The sequence below is a fragment of the Triturus cristatus genome, chromosome 7 (assembly GCF_964204655.1).
Source record: "Triturus cristatus chromosome 7, aTriCri1.1, whole genome shotgun sequence".
In the NCBI taxonomy this organism is placed as follows: domain Eukaryota; kingdom Metazoa; phylum Chordata; class Amphibia; order Caudata; family Salamandridae; genus Triturus; species Triturus cristatus.
This window is the reverse complement of record NC_140590.1, coordinates 1,702,996,017-1,703,022,035: the sequence shown is the minus strand read 5'-3', so window position 1 is coordinate 1,703,022,035 and position 26,019 is coordinate 1,702,996,017. Positions and strand designations below refer to the sequence as shown.

The 26,019-nt window shown below is 44.7% G+C and overlaps 1 protein-coding gene across 1 annotated transcript in view; it reads right to left on the bottom strand.

Annotated features, from left to right (window-relative positions):
* Positions 1–26,019, bottom strand: part of LOC146812814 (alpha-2-macroglobulin-like protein 1) — an 848,867-nt gene that overhangs the window by 44,970 nt on the left and 777,878 nt on the right. Inside the window, exon 33 of the mRNA XM_085615205.1 lies at positions 14,109–14,177. Coding sequence (XP_085471331.1) covers positions 14,109–14,177 — 69 coding nt within the window. The remainder of the gene's footprint in view (positions 1–14,108; positions 14,178–26,019) is intronic.

Below are 26,019 nucleotides of genomic sequence, written 5' to 3'. Positions count from 1 at the left end.
CCGTGTTGATTATTAGCACGAGCCAATCTCGTGTACATTTCCATGCTATTTGTGACCATTCCGTCCGGAATGTCAGGTCTTCTAAAAAAATTCTAGGGGGTAAGGTGACTAGGAGGCCGTTAGGTGCAACGTTAGCTCTCAGATATTCCGTCATCATTAATCCATGTAGGGCTGTCTTGATCTGTAGTTTCCTAAGTGCCTGTAGAGATTTCCAGTCGTCTGCTTTACTGCCTGTAGCAGCGCTGCCATCCTCTCCTAATAGTGAGGGTGCCCGAAGTATCTCAGCTATTGTGTCATCATCAAAGCTGAGGCCAACGGTATCCATGGTGAGTGTAAGTGCTCAGGACAGAACAATGGGCTGTCTAGAGTTTAGGAAAATAGGAAATGGAGATAGATAGGTCCCGCGGCTGGCTGCGTTAAACAAATGGCAAGCGGCAGGAGATATTACCCGGCAATAGGAGGAGTTTCACCCAACATATACATTACTTGATGTCTCCGAGAGACAGCGCATGCGCTGCCTAGGCGAGACCTAAAAAGGGCATTCACTAAATCACAGATGGTAGAAATCCAGCTTACAGTCTGATAGCCAACAATGCAAAGTCAATATAAAAGAGATACGATCCGCCTGCCGCGGCTTAGCAGGTATGAGCGGTGGGGCCAGGTATGAGGGGGGATTTCGAGAAACGACCACGAGGGAAAAATAAATAAACAGTTAATTTTCCCTTTTGGTCGTCACTTGAAATCCCCCCTCACCTGGCCCCCCCGCCGCTCTTTCTTGCAGTGGCCACGGCTGTGCTCTGCTAAAACAGCTTATTAACAAGAGCACATTAAAGCTTCTCCATAATGTCATTTCTCTCACCAGAAATCTTTGCCCCTTAGACACAAGTTATACTCTTCTTTCCCACCATCTTATCAAATCTTTCATCATCACACTAGCAGATAACATTTCTAAAACTATGAATGCCTCATTTCATTGAGGGATATACCCATAAAATGTAAAACAAGTGATATCCTACCCTTGCTGCTAAAAAAGTTATCCCCAGAGAAGTGGTAAATGTAAATTCTTTTTCATCACACACTGAAAGATGACATGAAATTGGACTTCAAAGGAGACTTGGTGATGAGCTTAAACAGCTGTTCTACAAATAGCTTATTGTCTCCTGGTAGGTAAGAAATGATGAGAGACTAAACTGGCACTGTGTTAATTATTTTAATTGTAATCCAAGGCATTGGAAGCTAGAGAATTGGTTATCAATCAATCAATCAATCAATCAAATTCTTTATTTCGGCCAATTAGGCCATAAAAGATACAAAAACAATGTCATTAAAATACATCCACATTAATATAAGAACATGATAAAATACATAAAACCATCATAATGTAAAAAGAATTTCTGATTGCAAGAAGCGTTAAGGTTCATAGCCAAAAGGATCAGTCTTTAAGATATTTTGACCTTAACTGCCACATGGCCATTAAAAATTTAGCAACTGCAAATACTATGTGAGGTGCCGTGCTCGTTTTCAATATTCTAAGCGAATGGAGATAGCTCCTTAAGCCCAAATTTCTGCATAAAGGAGCTAACCAGAATTTTCTGGGTCGATTGTATGCAGGACAGAAAAACATAATATGGGATTCTTCCTCATCATGAATGCAACATCCTGGGCAGATTTTATCCGTCCTTTTTGCCCAGTTGTGAGTAAATATTTTGATGGGAAGAGTCCCTAGCCTCCATTGGATGAACAATTTTCTAGCTAGTATGGGGAAAATGATGTCCATAAACCCTTCGAATTGGTATGAATCCTTAAAATCCAAAAATCTAACAGTCAAAATACCTTTATTGGGGGCGGAAACAAGGGAGGCAAAACTTTTCTCCCTATAAATACCCACAAGGCGTTTGCGTGGGACCCTGAAGCAGCCTTGTTCGGGGGAATCCCATAGTTCGGGAAGACCTAGTCGGTAAAGTTCTTTCTTTATAAAAACCAGCCACGGGATTTTATCACAGAGATTATAGTTCATGACATGGGCGAGCTCTTGCCTGTAATGTTTGAGCTCAGCAGTGGACCAAAGCCTATGCCAGAATCTCAGTGGCATTAATTCCAGGTCTTCTCTTATGGAGGGTAGACCCAAGTCTAATCTTAGGGGGAGAAGGGGTGTGCCACAAGGAAGGGACAAAAGGCGCCTTATAAAATTGTTCTCTACTTTTACAATTCCTAAACCCGCTTTATACCCCCAAAGTTCTCCACCGTAGGATGCGGCGGCTTTTGCTTGCGTTTTATACATCTCAACTGCCGGACTGATAGGTTTGTATGTAGAGGAATTTGCCACTTTCAGAATTCCCCCTGACAGTTGGGAAAGCTTGAGCCGGCTTCTAGTCACCTGAGGTTCCCAAGATAAATTCTCATGGAGAGTTACCCCCAGATACTGAAAGGTATTCACCCTCTCCAATCTTTCAGTGCTCAGAGAAGGATTAGGTCTGGTCTTAGATGATGGATTAAATATCATGAACTTGGTCTTTCCTGTATTAATTTCTAGACCATGTTGCTTGCAGAAAAGGCCAAATCCATCTAGGATCCGTTGGATCCCCATCGGAGATTTCAACAGCAGGAGGGTGTCATCCGCAAACATAATGGCGGGTACCCTCCTGCTGCCCAAACAGGGGGCATCATTGTCGACAACAGTGTCAAGATGTGCTATGACACTGCTAACGTAAAGACAGAACAGGGTTGGTGCAAGGACACAGCCCTGCCTGACCCCTCTGAGGACCGGGAATTTTGATGACAATTGGTTATCCATTTCGAGGCTTTTACAGTTAGTGCTGTTTTTGTGCATGAGGGTTCTTCTACAGCCTATTTCTTCTTTTCTATCAAGGCGGATGATGGAGTGGGGCACCAGGATGTTCATCAGCTGTTGAGATGATCCATTAAGTCAAGTCTCAATCAAGAAATTCAGATCAACTAACATTCAGGGGAGGAGCCAAGATGGCGACCGGGACGGCAGCGTAGACTCCCGGCTCCGTGAACCTCCGCATCCCGCACGGATATCCTGCATGAGATCCTCAGCCTGCGCTACGCGCTCGTATTTGTGAATGAGAGTGGCAACCGACCGTGTGACTCCGAAGTTTCTGGCGGCGGTACCGCCGGAGAAATGTGCCTCTGAAATTTGCGGCCCGTGCAGCCCTGGAGCCAGGACCTCGAGTGGACGCCTTGGCCGGGTGGCAGTTCAACAACAGCGGCCTGTGGTGACTGGGTGGAGTCGGACCACCGGAGCGGTGCACACCTCGGCCTACATTTCGCCGTGGTCGTTCCTACCGCTAAGCGTAGCGGACCGAGTGCATGCCCGGGGTGGCAATTCTGAGATTCTCCGGTGATTGCCCCTGCCTTTGACGGTGAGCTGCCCGGACGCCGCCCGTAACTCGCCCTGATTCTTGCGGGCTGCTCCCGGATTTTCGCGGGCTCTGGTCCGTGGTGGGGACGACTGTTGCCCGTGACCGCACAACGGATAACTTTTTGCCTGCCCCCGGAACCCTGTTTCCAGCGACGTGGACCTTGAGGCGCTTGTCCCTGGGTCCCGGTCCCAATACGGGTCGGGCCTACCCGACGGCCATCTTGTTATGATGAGGCCTACCATCCTGTCCACCGTGTCACAGCAGGATTGGGAGTGTGTGACTTTTGGGAGTGTGGCGGAGCGATCGCAGAGAGCTGTGCTGGGGTACGGCGACCTCCTCGAGGCTCTCGGTGCCCTTCATTCCACCTTGGTTCATGGCATCGGGGTCTTGGGGAGTAAGCTCGATGGTGTGGCATCAGCGTCGGGACAGTTGCGGCCTGCCTGTCCTCAGGTACACAGGGACTTCCCACACTGCACACAGGAGGACAATGTCGCGGCCACCCCTGAGATTAGTGAACACCTGGAAACTCCGGACAGTATGCTTCCGTGTAATCGGCTGGCTGTGGGTCTGATCTGTTCCGGAGGTATTGGACCTGAGTGGGAGGTGGTGGCCTCGTCACGTGCACGGCCTCCGGCGACCCAGGGAAAATTCAAGCAACAGTTGTCTACTTTGGCTGATTCCGCCTTCCTGGACCTTGTGTGCAGTGCAGATCCTGGGGCAACACTGGGAAAGACGTCCCTCCATGATGCGAACTGTGTTGGTACTCAGAGACTTCCACCCCACCTGTGTGCGTCGCTTCCCGGTCGTTTTTGGACACTCCTTTACCTTGTAACATTGGACATGGCGCTGGGTCGAGGGGTATGCATGGGCAGATTTGCAAAGAGTGGTCAAGGATAAGGCTGATCCTTCAGGGGTGGTCATCTAGTAGACGGGCGGGCTCAGGGGTTGCGTGCTCTCTTGGCATAGCTATTAGTATAATTGGTGCATAATGCTCCCCATCTTTCTTTGACATGGTCGATTTTGTGCTGCTTACTGTTTGCTTTGGGGAAAACTTACCGTGCGGGAGGGAGAAGCCGGGGGCATGTTTTGTAGGCCCTCCTCCAGTTTATTAATACTCTCTCTACCCCCCCGTCTGGTGGGGTTCTTTTCTTACTTCCTTTTCTCTGTTCTTCTATATTTCGGGTCTGGTTCCAGGGCGACAGGCACACTGCTGGGGGGGGGCCGTACTCATCTGCAGAGGTGCAGGGTGGGGGGTTGGGGAAGGGGATTCTTTAGTCTTTACCCTTTTTTTCCATGGCCTCCTTTTTCTTCTCTGATTCTTCTTTGTTTTTCTTTTCTGGGATCAGCGTGGTACAACTCCTTTGTTGTGAATCACTGCTTTTTCATGTGTGCCACAATTTCCGGGGTGTTTTCTGGGCTTTAGGGCATGGGACTGCAGGCGCAACTGGTCATGATACTCCTCTACATCCTGCACTTCCTGTTTTAGCGCCATTGACTCGATAGATTGCCGTTTACTGTTTACGTTTGTTATTCTGCCTGCCATTTTTCGCTGCTGGGAAATTGTTTGGCACCTGATCCTTTTGTCTTTCCCTATTATAAAATGAAAGCCTTCTTACTCCTGGTGTCCTACTTGCGCCGTTCACTGGCCGAGAATATATTAGCATGGAGATTCTGCTCCCCGAGGTTCTGCCTGTGTTAACATTGGATCTCTTTTGCTCTGACTGCTTAGCGGCCGGCCCCGGGGGGTTGTAGGCCCATACTTGTTTTTGGTTGAAATACTAATAAAGGTTTTTCAAAAAAAAAAAAAAAAAAAAAAGAAATTCAGATCAAGGTGGTTAGAGTGAATAAGCTCTGCAATCTCCATGTTGTGTTTTAATGCTGATCTGCAAATATGGAGGAGGTACTTGATGGAGACGTGTATATCTGCTGAATAAGTCAGTGAGAGATTTTATGTAAATCAGGTTTTCATGGTGGATGTCTTTGCCCTTAGGCGCTGATGTTCCTTTTTAGACCTTGCAATGACTGTAATGGTGTGAGTATCGTGTGTAATATTTGACACTGAGCTGGATTCATATTCTTCACATAGATACTCAATGTCACTCTTAAAGGGATGGTGATCTGGTTCTTTTGAGTCTTTGATCCCTATTCCTGGAAGTTTTAAAACAAATCTACTGTGAGTTTGGTTGGATGGCTGTTTGAAGAAGGGTGAGATGATTAATTATGGTGTTGAATTTGGCTTTCCAACTGGTGTTTGTGCGTTTAAGGATGTTAACGAGTAGCTTTGCTTTCTTTTGTAGTGAGTCAAAATTGATAGGCTGTTAACATTAGTGGAAGTGCTAGAATTGGTGATCAAGATTTTGTCATAAAATGTACCGAGCCTAGATTTTCTTAGCTCATCCTGAGGTTGATGAGAGTGTGCCACAGTTGGTGATATCATTGTGTAGTTTTCAGTTTCAGCAGTGTTGAGGTGGGAAGATGAACATGGAGAGGTAAAAGTTTAGGGTGGAGGCAGCAGGTTGATGTTTGTAGCTGTGTTGTAAAATGGAAGGGGAGAAGAGTGGGAGCTCTGTTGGTCCTTGGAAATTTCAGGTTCTGAGAGGAGAAGTCTTCAGTATTGGAAGAAATGCTTGATGTAAACTGGCTGGATTCGGGAGTGGCAGCGGACCTTGGAATGGGGGCTGAGGAATTAATATGGTAGGGATTTAGAGATTTCACAGTAGTGTAGTGGTCTGCTGGTGTGATTGAGGAGACCATGTGGGAGCTGGGGTGGCAAGGAGAGATGGTCTCTTTGTTGGAGTTAGAAGATCTTGTGTTGGAGGAGAATTAGCTGGCATGCATGGAACGGGAGGGTATTGATAACACTGTAATATGAACTGGAGAAGAGTTAATAATTCAGTGGGCTAAGTGAAGAGGTAAGTTGTGTTAGGAGTGGGGTGAGAAGGGATAAGAGGTTGGGGAACCAATGGTGATAGGCTTTCTAGACACCACAGGAGAGTTTGGAAGTGTCACTCTAATTTTGTAAGCTTTTCATCCATGCCTTGGATCATGATTTTGCTATTACTGAATGTGGAGATTGTTAGATAACTTAAAAGGAAGGAGAGGGTATGGGGGTTAGTTTCCATCCACATGCAATTTTAGAGTTACGGCTTATGTTCAGGTTATTCTTTAAAAGCATTGCCTAAAGTGACATGTTCACGAAAGGTCTATTATAATACTACCTGTGGTGCGGAAGAATTGCTCAGTAATTATCGTTTCCAGGTGTTCTCTGATTAGGGTGTGTTTGAAAATGTATGTCGCATATGTCAAGAATCCAGGCATATAAATGATCTCAAATGAGTTGGTTTAGGTAAGTGGCTGGCTACAGGCAAGGATTCAGTTGAAGCCATGTAGAGCATGGTGTGTTCTGAAGGATCTTGAAGCTGTTCCAATAAGAAAACTGAGTAAAAACTAGGCATAGACATATTGAAAGGTGGAGGGCACGTAATGATGTTGAGAAAGCCCCAGTGATATAGCAACCAAGTTGTGATGATATCAGTGAATAACATACAAGTAGACAAAAAAGTGGGGGTAGTGTCAGTAAGTAATCAGTAGACCTAGTGCGAAGTTAAAATATTGAAATTCGTTAGTTGTGCAATCCTTTGCAGAACTGGTTTAATGTTTATAGCAGCAAGGGGCCTGCCGCTCAAACTCTTGGGGTCTTGGGGGGAGAGGAAAGGGTGACCAAGCAGTGAACAGATAACACAAGGTGTAAGAGGAGGCTTACATTAGGCAACAGACTCCAACATTTGGTTCACTGTGTAACATATCTGTAAAACATATGTACCCATTACGTGTTTGCTCTCCATTTTGTAGAAAAGAAGTTGGGTCTAATATGAATCTACATTGGAATACAGGTGTCAAACAGTCTCTGGGAGATAATGTATGCGTTGTATATTTGCATGATGTGCATCCACTTTAAGACAGTTTTTTTCACGCTGTCAGTGTGTGGAGTAGGGGACTGGAACAAATAAAGAACAAAGGAAAGTCTGACATTGTTTTACTACTGCTTCTCCCATGTGGCCTTATTTCCAACACACCAGTGCTTTGTGAAACAAATCTGTAAAGTCCAATAAAGACTGTACCTTGCATGGTAACTCTCTATTGTTCTTAATCGTTGCTTGGTTACATGGGTGGTAATGAAGATTTCATAAACCGAGTATGACAAATTATGTATTCTTGCAAGAGCATTATGTGGCGAGATAACTCTTTTTCAACCTTCCATAAATTCATCAATTAAAAAGACCCTAAAAACAGTAAGGACTCATGCAGCACCATCTAACAAGGAGCTGAGGGTGAACCCACTAGCAACATCTACTGCCAAGCCAGGAGCAGTCCTGATGAAGTATGCCACCTTCTCAGCGTCCTTGTAGGAGCATCTTAATAGGGAATAAACTCATAAAACCTGGATCATGTCTACTGAGAGCCCTACAAATTTGATCCTCTCCTAATCAGGACCATGAGACTTTATTTATGCAGCTACGTGGATGGTGCATTAGCTAGTTTTTACTGAGGTTCATTCATTGGCTTGAGTTTTTTCATTTCAGTGCCATGGCTTGGCTTAAGGCTGATCTTTGGGCAGCAGGTCTGTTTTCACTCAAGGTGTTCTTTCTTGGAGAACTTTAAGACCAAGACTGTCTAATTCTCACTTTCAGCACAAAGCCAGACGATGATAAGAGCTGCTCCTCTACTTGAGGTTTTGATGTGATTTTTGGGGCAGATTAAGGCAATCCCTTGAGGTTGCTATTGTTAGTATGACTTCTGTTAGTGTGGCTTCCATTGAAGTTTGTCTACTTTCATTTTATTTTTCTGGCCTTGAAGTATTTATGGTAGAGACTAATTGGTAATCCCTAAATTGGTAATTTTGATGAACATCCCTCAGTGTAAGCATCCTTCTGACCGTATCCTCATCTCTCTGTGTTGAATGACAGTAGTATTCTTCCACCGCAATAACTGCAGAAGGAATCACATGTTTTTTTGCTTTGTGCGCCCTGTATTTACCATATTAATTCTCAAAGCCTTCTTGGGTAATTCTATAGAAAAATCTGATTCCACCATTGAAATGGCACAGTGAGCCAAAGCGTCTCTGTTTTTGAAGCACATTTGATTTGGTCTTGCTCACTGGGTGAACAAAGTGTGGTAAACCTACACTTTTCTTTCGAGGGAAACTGTGTGTTGCACTGTGAGCTTAGCCTAAAAAAGTATTTTCCATAGTTATTGGGTCCACATTTGCCTGACTTCATACTCATATGACCCAAATTTCTCTGTGCTTCCTCTTGATGGTAACTTTTGTTTCTCATCTGTCCAAGTACTGCACTGCTTATGATGACTTTTGGGTGTTTTCCACCAAAGTAACACAGTTTGGTGTCCAAGTCCATTTGTGGAAAAAGAGGCATTTTTGCCCAGTGCATTGTCAGCTTTGGTCTGACATGTAAATGTCTCACTCTGTTCACTTAGATATAATGCCCCCCAAACAAACGTGGACAAAAACCCCAAGCATTTTCATAACCGAACACTAGATGGCGTGATTATGCACAGCATGTGAATCTACAATAAGACATGTTATAGACAAACGTGCTTCTGTAGTCTATGATGGGATGTTTGGGCAAGAACCAGAAGAAAAAGTAATTGCCAGGAAAGGGAGGAAGAGGGACTGTGTGGACATGAAAACTAATGAAGAAAAGAAATTGAATTGAATAGCAGGTGTAGGAGAGAAACACAGATCAGCTCATTAGTAAATGAAGAAGCTGCTACAATGGAAAAATAATAAAGGCGTGATAACCTGAACAACAATCAACAAATTATTAAACAAAGAAGGTTAAGGCAGGAAAAAGGTAAATTAAAAGGATAACAAGGAACAATAGGAAAGACAGACGCATTTGAAAAGATTGAGTTTGGTGCGATAGAAAGAGCTGTAAGCTTGACCAATGCAAATAAAAAGAAAGCTGAAGACAGCAGCAAAAGAAGGAAGATGAACCCATCACCACCGAAAGGGAGATTCACCCACTTTGACTTTGGAAAAAGATGGATCAGCAGCTGGAAGGAGATGACCCATTGGGGCAGGAAGAAACACGGCTGAACAGAAAGGAAGATTACTTGTTTCACATATAGCACTCGCTACTTCACTTTTGTCATTTTGGAGCACTTTCAACAACTAGGGTTACAATACCCAAAGGTAATGGCACTGAATTTGTGGGTCCATTGAAGAAAGAAGGGTTACGTTGACTCTGTGGAGGTTTTAACTTGTGATTTTCATGTCACATACAGAGGTCACCAGCTAGCCAGATTTTACAGACAGATGTAAAGAGATGAATCAAGACATGCAAGAAACAACTGTTCCAATTACAACAAATTGGAAGATGATGCCATTTCAAGAAAAGAGGATGGACACGTGGAACTGGAATTAGGGCAGACACATCAACACCAGAAACAAGATGGAACTATTAATTGGAAGAAAATTGAGGTTATGAGAACATAGTGGGAGATGGACATTTGGGAAGGGAAATAGATATTTTGGGACAGGATAGGAAAAGAAGTAAAGAAGAAGGGTGAACAGTGATGGTAGTAATAAGTTAAGAAAATAGCACAAATAAAGACTTTTTGATGGATTCATTGGGACATTAATAAGATATATGTATCGAGACAATATGGAAATTTGGAACAGGAAGTAAGTCATGTATAGATAGACTTGATGCAACAACACACATCAACAGTGATAATAAAATATACAAGGATAAAATATGACAAAAAACACTGATGTTATAACTCAAAAGAAACAGCACAGACATTAAGCTTAGCTTTAGGCTCACCAGGTTCCTCAACTTGACCCATGTCTTCCCCAATATAATTATGTAGAAAATGATCATCTTTTGTGTGGTGTATCTCCAGATTCTTGCCTTAACTGTTATTGCTGGCTTTAGAACTCTGTGTACCTTACCCCTGCTACCCAGTAGTAAAGTGCCTGTGCTTCTCCTTTTCAACATGATGAAACTGGTGTACTCCCAATTGGCATATATGATTCACTTATAAGTCCCTAGTATATGGTACAAAGCGTACCTAGGGCCTATAAGGTAAATGTTACCAGATGACTGCAGCAACTATTGTGCTATCCAACTACAGGGACAGTGTAAAACATTGCTTCAACCCTACCTTTAGAGCCTGACTAAAACAGCTTTGAAACTGCAATTTAACCCATCAAAATAAACCTTCTGACAGTCCTACATCTTCCTTTTGAATATTAATAATTCACTTCTAAGTAGGCCTTACTGCCCATAAGGCCTGGTGCATAGTACTTAACATTAGGACAGGTAGAAATGTAATTTTAAACATTCCCTTGCAATGAAAAAGTCCCAAATGCTATTTTCACCTTAGCAAGGGTGGCTGTTCAAGAGAAAACACTGGGATGAAATAGTAACTGTAACTATTTTATCCCAGGCTTGGAAATAGCTACAAAAGTCATTTTTGGTCTTGAAATATTTATTAAAAACCCAGACACTGGTGAAGTTGGATTTTTAATAAATATCATTGAAAAGTTAATTTTAAAAACTAGAGAAAGTTACAAAACTAGGAGAAGTAGAATTGTAATGTTAAACATTTCCTTACACTGAAAAAGCTGGAGTAAGGTGGGATGAAATACTAAATGCTATCACTTTATCCCCGGCTAGTAAACAGCCACAAAATTCACTGTAAATTAATTCTTTGAATTTAACTATATATTACAAGCCCAATTCACAGGTGATGTTGGATTTTTAAGAATGTTATGGAAAAGGTACTTTTATAAACTTACCTTTTCCCTGGCTAAACCCTAAGGAAGCTAATTTGCATTAGCATCCAGGTGCATCCCTCTGAATGCTCAACCTTGAATGAGGCATGAAAACTGCTCCAAGGGCAGGAGACAAAGTCTTGGGTGTGGGGTTGTGTTTCTGTTTTTATGGCAATATGACCATTTGGGCAAGTCCCAGAAACGTAATTAACTTCAAAGGGGCCTCACCTTTCACAGGCAGATGTCAGACGGCACTTTCACAGGCCCCTACTCTGTTCTCCTAGTCAGCCAGGCTCCACTCAAAGTGGGGATGGAGCTGCCATTAGAACTGGTTTGAAGTGTCCACAGAGGAGACATTGCTTATTTGCCTTGCCAATCCTCTGGGGTGGACACACAGGCTATGCACAAGGGGAGAAGGATTTCACCATCTTGGATTTAAGCAGGGAGGGGCATTGTGCGATAGTTGCTGTAAGGCATACATGAAATGCAGCAAAAGTGGGTAGGGTTACCCCTGGGAACTTTGATAAAACTGGTTAGGGAGGGGCCAGGAGTCACCCAAACCCACAAGCTGGTGCCAGGCATAAATGTAGCGTCCCCAGTACCCTCCTCAGAACACTACTGGACCTGATGACGATCACAAGCTGATTGACACTGCTGTCTGAGTCCTGAGAAGAACCCTGAAGGAGTGGACCTGCTCTCCCTCTTGTACCCAGGGCAAAGAAGTGGCTCCAAGGATCATAAGGCTGGCCACCTGTTAAGCTAGAGGGCATCAACAAGCTAAGAGACCTTTCCTGCAGGTGTTCAACTGTCCCTTTCCAACTGTATCTGCCCTGGACCCTGATGGAGGCTTCTGCTGGAGTCTTGACCCCAAGTGTTTTTCCTGAGGTCCTGGAATCCTGGGCTATATCAAAGTCTATTCCTCCAAACATTCTTAGAAACCTGGGACTTAAAATCTGCTTTACTCCAAGGAGCTCCAGAGGAATGGGATACACCTACAAATCCTTTCTGATGAAAGTGCATCCTCTCTGGGCTGAAGATTCAGGTTTCCCTCGCTTGAAACATTTCCACAGCAGCAATTACGATTCAGCGGGACCTAACAGAGAAGCTTGGCAGTTCGGGCTGGACTGTTCCCATCAGGCACAGGGTCAAGACGGATTTGCATATGGCTGGGTTCAAACTGGAACGGCATGGTGAGCAAAGAAACGATGGATTTAGGCCCAGATCTCTGTACTGGGGTGAATGTATGACATTGTTCTGCATTCTGTCCATCAAGTGTTGTTTTTGCATTTGTCACCCCGAGTGGGAAGGGTATGCCCAGACGTGGGTCCCGTGCTCTCCATGCCACTGGAATCAAGCTATCCTGGCTGAAGAGGGCTGAAACCCCGAAACCGGTCCTAGGATGCTTGCTTCCAGTCCAGGGAGGACCTGGCTTGGCAGTTCGGGCTGGACTATTCCCATGAGGCACAGGGTCAAGACTGATTTGCATATGGCTGGGTGCAAACTGGAACGACATGGTGAGCAAAGAAACGATGGATTTAGGCCCAGATCTCTGTACTGGGGTGAATGTATGACATTGTTCTGCATTTTGTCCATCAACTGTTGTTTTTGCATTTGTCACCCTGAGTGGGAAGGGTATGTTCAGACGTGGGTCCCGTGCTCTCCATGCCACTGGAATCAAGCTATCCTGGCTGAAGAGGGGTGAAACCCCGAAACCGGTCCTAGGATGCTTGTTTCCAGTCCAGGGAGGACCTGGCTTGGCAGTTCGGGCTGGACTGTTCCCATGAGGCACAGGGTCAAGACTGATTTGCATATGGCTGGGCTCAAACTGGAACGGCATGGTGAGCAAAACAACGATGGATTTAGGCCCAGATCTCTGTACTGGGGTGAATGTATGACATTGTTCTGCATTCTGTCCATCAACTGTTGTTTTTGCACTGGACCCTGCTGGAGGCTTCTGCTGGAGTCTTGACCCCAAGTGTTTTCCTGAGGTCCTGGAATCCTGGGCTATATCAAAGTTTATTCCTAATAACATTCTGAGAAACCTGGGACTTAAAATCTGCTTTGCTCCAAGGAGCTCCAGAGGAATGGGAAAAACCTACAAAGCCAATCTGATGAAAGTGCATCCTCTCAGAGAAGCGATCCGGCTTTGTGGAGTCCTCTTCCGCTACAGTTTACAGCCTGGCCCCATTGTAGGAATCCAAGCTCCGAAATAGGGACTCAATGCACAAAAGAAATCTTCACCTGGTGAAGGTGCTAAAAGTATCCAGCAGGCAACAGAAAATTCTTTGGCATCAAATTCAAATTTGCCCCACTCAGAGCTTTACTGCCAAAAGTAAGTGGCTTCGAACTGAACTCTTCCTATGGCTAGCTTACCTTGTGGAGCCCTTCTTGGCCATAGCCTGCTGCCTTGCCCTGTTGAAGATTTTGAACTTTGATTTCAGAAACTAAGCATGGAGGTAAAACTTCCAACCGGGTCAAATTTGTTTCTGCAGCCGAGCCATGCTGAGTCACTGTCAGACTCAAATCGTACCTAGTTCCTAGTCTATCACGACCAGTTGGCTTGTAATGCTTTTTGGTGTTATTTTGATTTAAAGCTTTAAAAATTCATATCTCTGGTTTTCATTACTGGGTTTTTGTTGTTCCTGTCTCATTTTATTTATTAAAATGTAGTCGATTTTTCTAAATTGGTTTGGTATTTTTCTTGTGTTGTGTTTTGACTTTATTACTTTTGTGGTTGTGCATAAATACTTTAAACAGTACCTCTAAGTTAAGCCTGTCTCCTCTGTGCCCTAGATACTAGGGGGTTGGTTTAATCTGGCAAGGATTGTGATTATTACTTGAGGTGTATAGATACACCCTAATTTAATACTGCAATTTTCTATGCACTCTCACCAATACAATAAAGCAGGTCCCTGTGATCTCACCTCTTCCAGGTAGATGGAGACAGAATCCGGTTTAACATCTACTCTCTTCACAAGTGGAAAGTTCAGGAGCTGCAGAAAGAGAGAACACAAGAGTACTTGTAATTACAGGGTTTCTCCCATGTGGGTGCACAGCTTATTCAGAGTCAAAAACACATCCAATGGACAGAGAGTGGCCTGTGGTCAAATCATTGTTAAGATACTGAGATCTCAATTGTGTGTTTTCTGTACATGACACGATTGGCTCTTCTGCAGCCCTACATCTTGTCAGAAGTAGGGGCTGTGCCACTGTGAGAGAAACATTGTGTAGTCAGGTCCCAACCAACCTTAAACTAGGTACAGAAGAAACTCCTGATTAACTTCTGCTGGATGTTATTAATGCTGTCTCTCTTGCCTCTGTTGCATCTTTCTCCCCACCTCCCTTTTTCACTATTCACTCATTCTTTGTTGTGGTATGGTGCTCTTCATAGTTTAGGATGTCTGTAGAATGTGTGGGTGTCTGATGATGGGTGAGGTTGAAACATTATACTCGTGTGAAATGATAAACGCGACTGAGTGGCAGTCCGTTGGGTGGAGACTGTTATGGTCGCTAGTGTCCCTGTCTTTGTCGTCACTGTTACTGGAGAACGTATGTCTTAACAAACTGGGAGTGAGCCACAGAATATCTACACATTTTCTCTGCATCACCAGTGTTTTTGCTTCTCTGTCATTAAGTGGTCAATGCTTCCTTCACTATATTTGTCTACTCATCTCTGTCTTTCTAACTCCTTCACTCTTTCCCCTCATCAGCTTTCAATACCATTCAGTTTAATTCGCCTCAACATTTCCTCCATGCTTTATTTCCACTGTTTCTCACCCTAATCTTCATCACCTGTCTTTTTTATCATTCCACCCTCAGTCCTTCATCGGTTTCCATGCCTGTCCTTCTCTTTTCAATTCCTCCTGCTTACCTTCAATGTTGCGTATTCATTCCATGTATGCCTCCCTATGCACTTTGTTGCTCCGACTCTCATTCCTTCAGTGTCTCCCTCTCCCTACACTGCTCTTTTCTTATCCATTCTTTCAGCAGTACATTATCTGTAACCAAATGTTTCTTTATCCCTGAATCTCTATCCTCACTCGCTGATTCTATACCTGCCTCATTGTCTCACCTTCCTTCCTCTGAAGTACTCTTACAACCCTCTGTTCTTTCCTTGTTCTTATGCAATCTACTCTTATAATTATTAGATCAATGAGGTGGACTAGAAGAAGTATGATGGGACTCAAGGCTTGGAAGCGGTGGAAGCTAGACCATTGGCTGTTGGGGTGTCAGTGGACGGGGCTTTGACCAATCTACCATGGATTCTGATGTCAATCTTTTGCAATCCTTTGCAAGCTATCGCCCAGGCCATTACCAAAATCCAAGAGGATCTTGAGGTTGTGCATCAGGAGAGTGTTATGTTGTGGTACCACCCAAAAGGAACCATTATTGAAGAGGTGTCCTGCACGCCCTCCTCTACGTGTGAATGACTTAGGTACAGCCCAGAGTGGAAGCCGGGGCAAGGCAATAAAGAAAGGTAATTACCAGACTTCCGGGTCAGACCACGTTACAAACCAAGAGAGTGCTGGTGTGTCATTAATTCTCCCCTGCCAATAAATTCAACTATCAGGCGACGAGGGTGGTCTCTGATCATTGGACCCATAGGTGCTGTGTCTGCCCTCGCGTGTCGCCCGGATTCCTCGGAGCACCTCTGCTGCTGGAGCCGCCGCAGTGCTTCACAGCGAGCGCCCTTCCCTGGTGACCTGCTCTCCTGCCTTGGTGTGCCTCCTACGCCGGAGTCCCCATACGCCCCAGAGCGGCAACCCGGCCCGGCCGCATCTGAGTGTTTCAGTCAGAGCGGCTCCCGCACACGTGGGCTGAGTGCGCATGCACTCCCCCTCCAAAGTGGAGGCGTGCAACGTTGCCGGCGGTGTCCTGCACTGCTTTTGCCTTCGTTCACAGCGGGAAGGGTCTCCTGGATTTGCTATTGTAGCCAATTTCATCATAAGGCATGCTACATTTCAAGTAAGGAGGAGGTGCCAGGACACATTATTCTGCCCAGCTATTACATGTTACATACAGCTCTTGTACCAGAACACCAAGAACGCCTTCTACTGGGCAAGTGTTTTTTTTCTCTTGCTCTTCTGACCAGCAGATATTTCATTATTGTGCAGAGCAGAGGTGTGCTGTTTTTTTTGGTCCAGGCCCAGATTCAATCACCCACAGGCGTGGTCCTTCTGCATAAGTTTGGGCTAAGTTGAGGGCGCAAGCCCTGAGAGGGCTGTAGGGCACAGCATGGCAACTGTTTCCCCAGTTGAGGCTTTCATTGTCGATGGCCCGCCTTCTGCGCAGGTGGCCAAATGGAAAGACTATCTGGAGCGCCTCGAGAACTACTTTGCAGCGGTGGGCCTGAAGCTGGAGATCCAACGGCCCATGTTGTTACACCTGGGCGGCCCTGCGATCCACAAATTGGGCAAATCAGTGGTTGAGGCTGACCCGCCCCACACCTACACCACTCTCAAGGCTGCGCTAACCACGCACTTCGAACCTCTGGCCAATCCCGATTATGAGCATTTTTTGTTACGCCAGGCACATCAGCTCCCTGAGGAATCGGTGGATACATTCTACGCCCGTTTGAAGGAACTCGTTTGGATGTGAACGATGAAATACGGGCACAATTTATTCAGGGGTGTTCATCCATCAAGCTGCGAGAAAACATACTGCAAACCCCGGGAATCTCCATGGCTGACATTTTGACAATGGGCCAATCCAAGGAATTGTCGAAGGTGCGTGCTGCGCACATTGAAGCTGCCCTCCAATTACAAGTAAAGACTGAACCGGTGAATGCGGTGACAACTGCGTCCCCTACAAAGCACACCTCCAAGAAGCCGGAACGCAGCAAGCCACCAAACATGACCAGGACATGCTATATGTGCAGAGGACCCTACCCGCATCAAGGACGCCCTGCTCAAGGGAAGAGATGTTCTGTGTGTCGTAGGCTAAATCACCTTGCAAAAGTGTGCCGCTCTGCTGGGCAAGGACGACAGCGAGGGCGACAGGTCAACGCCATAGATACCCCGCAGACGGGAGAAGATGAAGATGACATGGATGACGATGATGTGGAGGATGCAGTCAACGTCATCCACGCCCTGCAACCAAACGGATGCCCCAAGCGACGAATCCCGAAATGCATCACAAGCGTTGCCGGACACCCTATACAGGCAATGATCGACACAGGTGCCTCCATAAACATTATGGCACAGTCCATGCTAAGGGCACTTCCCATACAGCCGACCCTGCGACCAACTTCCACACAGGTTTTTACATACGGTTCCACGACACCTCTGTCTTTGGCTGGCGTATTCACCACGACCATCTCACACGAGTCCAGATCCACCCGAGCCAAGGTCTATGTCACCCAGGAAGGGTCGGGGATGCTACTGAGCAGCCGCACGGCGGAGCACCTACAGCTGGTAGCCTTCGCATTTGCGGTACACCAAGAAGATGTGGAATCTTTGGTAGATGAATTCAAATCCCTCTTCGAAGGCATAGGATGCCTCAAGGACCACATGGTGCGACTTCATGTGGATAAGTCTATCCAGCCAGTTGCTCTCAAGCATCGACGAGTGGCTTTTCATCTGCGGCCAAAGGTTGAGGAGGAATTGAGGAAACTAGAGGAGGCTGACATAATCAAGTGTGTGGAGGGTCAGACTCCCTGGGTGTCTCCCATCGTGATAGCCCCAAAACCCAAGCAACCAGGTGAGGTCAGAATCTGCGTCGGCATGCGCCCGCCGAACCACGCAATAAAGAGGGAACACCATCTCACCGCCACAGTAGACGACATAGTCACAGAGGGCAGTGGTTTGCAGTTGTTTTCAAAAATGGACCTGCGAGCGGGCGATCAACAGCTACTGCTAGACCCTGAATCGAGAGCCATCACCACGTTTTAAACACATTTGGGACTATGCAGATATAAGCGTCTCAGTGCAGCGGAGGTGTTTCAAGACACTATTAGAGGGGTGCTCTCTGGCCTGAGAGGAGTCATATATGTCAGTGACAACATTTTGGTACATGCACCAACCCTAGAGGAACACATGGACCGCCTCCGCGACGTCTTCCAAAGACTACAAGACAGTGGCCTCACCCTAAATCGTGAAAAATGTGCGTTCCTCCAGAAGGAAGTAGCATTCTTTGGATATCATTTCTCCCAGCAAGAAGTATCCCCTGATCCTGCAAAAGCCCGGGACATACAGACCGCATCGGCCCCTACCACCGTGACTGGCATGAGGAGCTACCTGGGCATGGTCACATACTGTGGCCGATTCATCCAAAACCTGACAGAACTAACTACACCTCTGAGAGACCTCACAAAAAACACCACCACTTGGGAGTGGGGTCCTGTGCAAGAAAAAGCATTTCTGGACACCAAACATGGACTATCGGCGGAGACCACGCTAGTCTATTTCAACCCAGTCAGAGCTATCTGTCGATGCGAGCCCCATCGGACTCAGGGCTGTACTATCCCAAAAACAGCTGGATGTAGAGAGGGCTCTGGTGGAATATGCAAGCCGTGACCTAACGGAAACTGAGCAGAGATACTCACACATCGAAAAAGAAGCAATTGCAATTCACTGGGGCTGCTGCCACTTTCATCTGTACCTATATGGTCAACCGTTTACCGTCCACACAGACCACAAGCCGCTGATTCCACTCTTCATGGGAGTCTCATCAAAACCACCACCAAGGATTGAAAAGTGGATCCAGCAGCTACAAGAATATCAGTTTAATGTGGTCTGTCGCCCAGGGACACATAACCCAGCCGACTTTCTGTCCAGACATGCGAGACTGGTGACCAGGGAAGAGGAGGGTGAAGCGTACGAGATTGAGGAATACGTTACACTGGTGGTTGAGCGTTCTCGTCCCCTTCCCATCTTGCTAGAAGACATCGTAGAAGCAACCAAATCAGACGAATGCTGGAATATGGCGACCTTGGCGGTGGTATCCAGAAGATGGCACCTCCTACTGGACAATCTGTCATGCAGGACTGAAGAAGCACTAATGGCCCTCAAGGCGTTACATAATGTCTGCACCGAATTGGCCATTTCTCCGGAAGGATGTTTAATGAGAGGGACCTGGCTGGTCATTCCCCAAACACTACAACAACGAGTAGTGGATCTGGCCCACATAGCTCACCAAGGAATAGTCAAAACCAAGTCACGGCTGCACAGGAAGGTGTGGTTCCCCGATTTGGACAACATGGTAGAGCAGACAATGAAGAAATGAGGATATTGCAGCACAACCATAGAATCAAGTCAAGTAAACCAAAACAGTATTGGTCATGGGTCAGTGTACTCCCTTAAAAAGAGAATCTTTTGACAGGATGAGGACAATAGAGAAATAGGTGCACCAAGCATGTCATCATTCACGGACCATTTGCATGCACCTTATGCACTGTCTATATGTTTTGATGCACCAATTCAACGAGTACTAATTGTTTCAATGGAAATGAAATCGTTGTATTGCTTTGACGATTGTAACTGTTTTTATTACAGGTTGATGCTTAATAAGTTTTGTTGGAACCAAAGGTACCACCACATTTTTTAGGGTGCTGTAAGGGTGGACAAGTTTCACTTCTTAGTGTTCGGTGACCACCACCAAAAAATATGTAGGTAGTATTTGATAAGGTCCTGAGGAATTGCCATCTAATTGATACTAAGGCAAGAAACATGTCGACCTCATTTCATAAGCGTAGGAATTCACAACATTGAGCGATCATACGTGCTATATTTCTTCTTTTTAATTAGGGGAGAAGCCAACTTCATTAAAATTGTTTTGATTGGACTATCCTTCCCTATTTTAAACTTCACTTCACATTCCACATTCACCTACACAACACGAGGACCCTTACTTGCACATCACCCATCGGCCTTGGAAAAAAGATCTCCGTAAAGTAGGCCCCATCACAGGCGCCTGATCGGGCATTGCAGCGCCGGCCAGAGTAGGAGCAGGCCCGATGATGAAGCAAGACACCTACTTGTTGGGTGTGTGAGGGCCTTTTTCCAATAAGGAGATCCTTCTCCTGTGTTTGAATACATTTCATTTCACAGTTACAATCTGTCTCCCTCTTTTTAACAGGAACTGCATACTAATTTTGTTTATATAGACAATAGAGAAACACCAAATGAGAACAATTAATCACATCTAATCATCCAATTAAATTTTCTTATATGCTTTATTGTAGTCCAAAAAGTTTAAAAAAATTCCCAGCACACGATTAGCCGACACATGTTTCGTCTGATATACAGACTTTTTCAAGGCAGATAATGCGAATATTGAAAGCTATTGGTGGACTATTGTCAATAAACACTCCGTCACAGCAGCGCGTCCGTGTAAGAGTAGAATCGGAGTCCAAGATTCAAAAGTCGCAAAATGAATGATCCAGAACAAAGAAAAAGCACCACTGACCGCGCTGACCTTACGCCACTAGGAGAAGTCTCACCGAATAACTATTTGAGTAGACCCCCAACGTAAGCTAATAATAAAGTCCCTTTTAATATGTACGAATACCAATAAAGTCGTAAGTGGTCCACGTAGCCTTGAACCGTTAAGGGGAACTAGAGTTACAAAGGTCCCGATTCGAAGAATGATGCCCGGACCATAGCGTAATGCAGCTGTGATAGGTTGACTCCTACAATAGTCTGCAGTTTATCCGTGAGCACAGTCGTGTAGACAGTGGCGAAAGCTACACAGCTGGTGATGTGAACTGTGAGCCAAAAGTACTGGTGATGGTCACTCTGCATGCCAAAGAGACACTTCAGTATTAGAGGTTAGTGACACATCGCTTTTTCTGTAGTCTTGGGAACTTCTTAGTTAGGGCCCCATAATCCTGTGATGTACTTGAGTGGAGGTATTAAGTGCTCGTTGTTTCATTGTGCTTTGCATTGCATACCCCAAGAGGTAATATGATTAACTCAAGATTTAACGAGTATAGCTCTTACTACTGAAAGTGCAGAAGTAACTGTCCTATCTACATACAAAGAATATGCAGATGCATTTAGTAATAAAAAAACAGCAGACTCCCTTCTGTCTCGTTGTGATCATAACCATTCCATTGATGTGGTCCCTAGATCTTACCTTTAACACCAAAATAGGAGGTGTTACTTTGCTAGAAATCTATCTGGAGAAGGATTTTATCAGGCCCTCAGTGTCTCCAGATGTGACTCCCATTTTCTTTATACTGAAATCTGATGCAGACCTCTGACCATGTATTGGTGTGGGGGAGCTTAGAACAACAGAATGATTTTATTTGAAATGAGTCATCACTTCCAGTCCTGTATTATGACCACCTGATTGTCAACAAGAATTTTTAGTGACAATGCAGGCAACCACAGTTTCTTGGGGCTATTTTATCACAATTTCACCTTCTAACTCACACTTATCACCTGGTGATTTACTACTCCTATAACTTGACATGAATAGAGCACAACAATTCTACACTTGACAAAGAGTTGTTAGCCAGGAAGGAGACATTTGGGCACTGGAGAAATTACTTGAAAGGGTTCCCATGTATGATCATGGAATTGAGAGACCATAAAAACCTCAGCCTCTGATAGTTCACTAAGGCCCCGATTATAAGTTGCACAATACTGGGTTAATGGCTTTGTGGTAATGTCGCACCAGTACCATGCAATTATGAGTAAAATCTTAAGGAATGGGGAATTACCATGTGGGACTGATTTTCCGGCCATAAAACCAAATAGAATTTGTCATTCCATGGGGATTTAAGGCATGCTCCAAGCACAAATGTATGTTTACCCTGTGGGTGGTGTTGGGGAGGGAGGGTGGTATTGAGAAGATTAGAGGGATGGAGAGTAAGTTATGGCAGGGGAGCATTGTAGGTTCCCTAAGTCAGAAAGACAACTGAATAAGACCTGGCTACAACAGAAGCGAAAGTCTCAGGATATTTCCACTTGGTTTTACCAGTCAGAAAAAATTGAGTCAGGTTCTCCTACATCTGGAAAAAAATAGGTGTGGGAAAATCTAACTACTTAGAGTCAGGTGGAGCAGAATTTCATGAGATAATTCAATACCGCCTGCCTCATAATCAGGCCCTAAGTATTCAAATGATAGGCATTCCAGACAGTATCTTCTTTTCCCAATTTTCCTTTTATCAATAATAGACCAGGGAAGAGACATAGGAAGACAAGTGCTTTATTCAGGCACTGGATTCGGGAAGAGGTGGAAGGAAAAGGCCCTCCTATCATCTAACTCCTACAGTCTAAATTTGAGAAAGAAGTGGATGAAGGTCTGTGATGACAACAGGAGGCAGTAGATCAGGATGTGCCTAAAAAGCCCTTAAATGAGCAGGTGTTAGTGTGGAGTCACCCCCTCCAATATTAGGGCATGCTGGATATAGAAGAACGCAAGACATCCTTTTCTGGAATTTTGTGTATGTAAATTAATGTGTCACCTATAGAAACTGGAATGGAGCGGTGAGCAAAAAAACAATGGCTTTGGGCCCAGATCACTGACTTGGGTGAGTGTTCAGCATTCCGCCCTTCAAGTATTCTTTTTGCATTTGTCACCTTAAGACGGACGGGTATGTCCAGACGTGGGTCCTGTGCTTGCCATGCTCGCTGGATTCAAGCTATCCTGGCTGATGATGGTGATGCTTCACCTCAACAATAGACCTGTTACATCTTATTGTGTGAACGAATATCAACGTTCACCATATATTTTTAAAGACGACACACAACTTTGTGTGTCATGGCAGAGAATCCAAATCTTACTTCTGCCATACAGTGACCTAAATCACTACTTGTAACTGTGGTATATGTTGTCTACTTGTGCATGGTCTCCCACCAATGTGCGGGTGAACGAGAAGGAGAGACAAGTTGAGGAAAAAAGTTGAGGAAAAAGGTGAGGAAAAGTTGGCAGTGCCTCACGGGAGTAACACCAAGGGAGGTTACAGGCTGGTACTCGCCTGTGTCCTCAGGTTCTCAACATTAGCATCTGCCAACTTGAAAAAATAATTAGATAGTGAGGAAAAATGAACCAAAAATTGTGACATGAATACTACAGGTGACTCTTTAAGGAAGACCGGGATCTAGCATAGAAACCCGATGTGCCTTAATTTAAAAACGAGCTAGGCACACTAGCTATATTAATGTATTCCTTGCTGTGTGTCTGCTCAGTTAAAACCAACATGTTTCATTGCCTTGCAAATTTTATGGCAATTTCGTCAGGGTTAGGGTCAGCGTCCTCACTGCACCTCTTTTCTCCGTTTATTGTACCTGCAAGAGTCAGCACACCACATTTCACCAACACATTCCAGAACCCACAACAAATAAAAATATCTCTCTGGGGAATCAAAGGTATCACATATGATATTATTACCGTTTGGTTGCCCCTCCACGGCATACCTGCAACCTCGGTATGTAAACTGTAATTAAGCTCCCGTATCTGTCACTGCAATTAGTCAGTCTGTGCAGAAAAAATAGAAGAAGTTTAGGAACTCGTTCCCTCTATATATATAGTGCAGTCAACCCTACTCAAGTGTAGTGTCTCTTGCTACATACCTCACTATAGTCCACATAATTGGTCTATTTGCTGTGTGTTCCCCATACAAGTATATAGCACCCCTTATATGGGGTTCTGTCTGTTTTCAAAAACAACATAGCGTAAAATATCAGCGGGACCCCCTCTAGATTTTATATGCACGAGCCCCCGTCAAGCGAGCCCCTACTCATCATAAAATTACTGAATGTCACTCTATCGTTACTATGAGCCGCTAGAGCGGGAATTGCGAGCAACTTGTTTGTCCCGGACAAGCTATCCCTCTTCTTATTCATGTTTACTCCCAGGCGTCTCCCATAATCGACAATAAAGCCTCAGTCTACCGTAAGTTTCCCTTTTCAAAGGCCCTTTCTTACCGATATATCAGGGGGTGTCCGGCCAACGCTCAGTCCCTTGTATGCATCTGCCTGGAGGGCTCTTTATCACGGACAGTGTGCGGTGGAGCCGGCTCGTAAGTCACGCCCTACTTCCGGTCAAGACCCTTGTATGCAAACACTCATACTACAACGGTGGCCATCTTGGAATGTATAAAATAGCCTGTCACACATATTTGTAGGGAGTAAAAAGAGTGTAGCGATTATACTTTAAAGCCAAACTGTGACAAAAAACTAACATAAAAACCAGACATATTCTCATCTCCTATTTGATTGTCCAATATAAGAGCGTTCACATTCCTCTTGTGGGTGTACATGATATAAATAGATTTTTGTAAACTCACAAGAGTTACGCTCATCATGTTGGATATATTCTCGCTGTTTTTAAATGCTGTTTTTTAACCGGGAGCCTCTCATTCAGGTGTAAAGTATTTAGGGAGAGAAAACCTGGGTACAGGAGAGCACAAAAAGCTAAATTCCCTGGGCCCGATTCACAGAACTAACTTAAGACAAAATCCTAAACTTACTACCATTTTGGTATTCACAGAAGGCACTTACTCATTTTGGTATTCACAGAAGGCACTTACTCATTTCGGTATTCACAGAAGTTAGGAGTCCTAACTTTAGGACTCCTAAATGCCTTCTGTGAATACCGAAAGTCTTAAAATTAGGATTTTTCTCAGTTTAGTAGTAGTATAGTTAGGACTCCTAACTTTAGGACTCCTAAATGCCTTCTGTGAATACCGAAAGTCTTAAAATTAGGATTTTTCTCAATTTAGTAGTAGTAAAGTCAGGACTCCTAACTCTAGGACTCCTAAATGCCTTCTGTGAATACCGAAAGCCTTAAAATTAGGATTTTTCTCAGTTTAGTAGTAGTAAAGTTAGGAGTCCTAACTTTAGCACTCCTAAACTGAGAAACATCCTAATTTTAAAACTTTCGGTATTCACAGAAGGCATTTAGGAGTCCTAAAGTTAGGACTCCTAACTTCTGTGAATACCGAAGTGAGTAAGTGTCTTCTGTGAATACCAAAATGAGTAAGTGCCTTCTGTGAATACGAAAATGGTAGTAAGTTTAGGATTTTGTCTTAAGTTAGTTCTGTGAATCGGGCCCTCCATTCCCCATCCTTAAATGGCTGAGGGCAAACGAAGGCACATTACAAATGATTTCTTCTACCCACGCTTGCCTAGAATGGTGCCACTTTGTTCCACTCTATAAGGTCATTCAACCCCTGTTGGTCTGCCCCCTCTTGATAGATCCAACGGGCTTCCTTTGTGATAAGTCTGTTCTCCATATTGTACTGATCACCTAGTACCTTTTCTAGTACCACCCATTGTATATCTCTGGGTTGGTGTCCCAAAACTGATCCAAGGATGCTTGTTTCTGGTCCAGGGAGGACCTGGCCTGGCAGTTCGGCTGGACTATTTCCATGGGGAGCAGGATCAAGACTGATTTGCATATGGCTGGGTCTAAACTGGAATGCAGGGTCGGCTTTAGGGCGGTGCGACCGGTGCCACCGCACCGGGTGCTGGCTTCCTGGGGGCGCTGTGTTTGAAAGTTTATTATGCTTTTGAAGCACCTGCTGCAGCGTTTCTTTCCCCGGCAATTACCAGGCCTCACATAAATGTCAAGAAAACTTGTGTAATTAATTATCTTCCTGGAGAGAGATGAGCATTTTGTATAGTTGAGGTTTTGACTTCGGTGAAGTTAGTGCAGAGGGTTAATATGCCTGCTGCAAAGAACGTGTACCAAGTAGATTACAGGGTGCGTATGATGTAAACAGATCAGCAGGTTACTGCTTCAAAAGAGACATCTTTTTTGTTACTTGCAATATATAACTTAAAGTTCTAATATAGAATAGTGAGCTATTAACTTTCATCCTAGAACTGCATACACACTGCAAAGTATACATTATTATTATTAAAGAAAACTCCCAACTATGCTGTT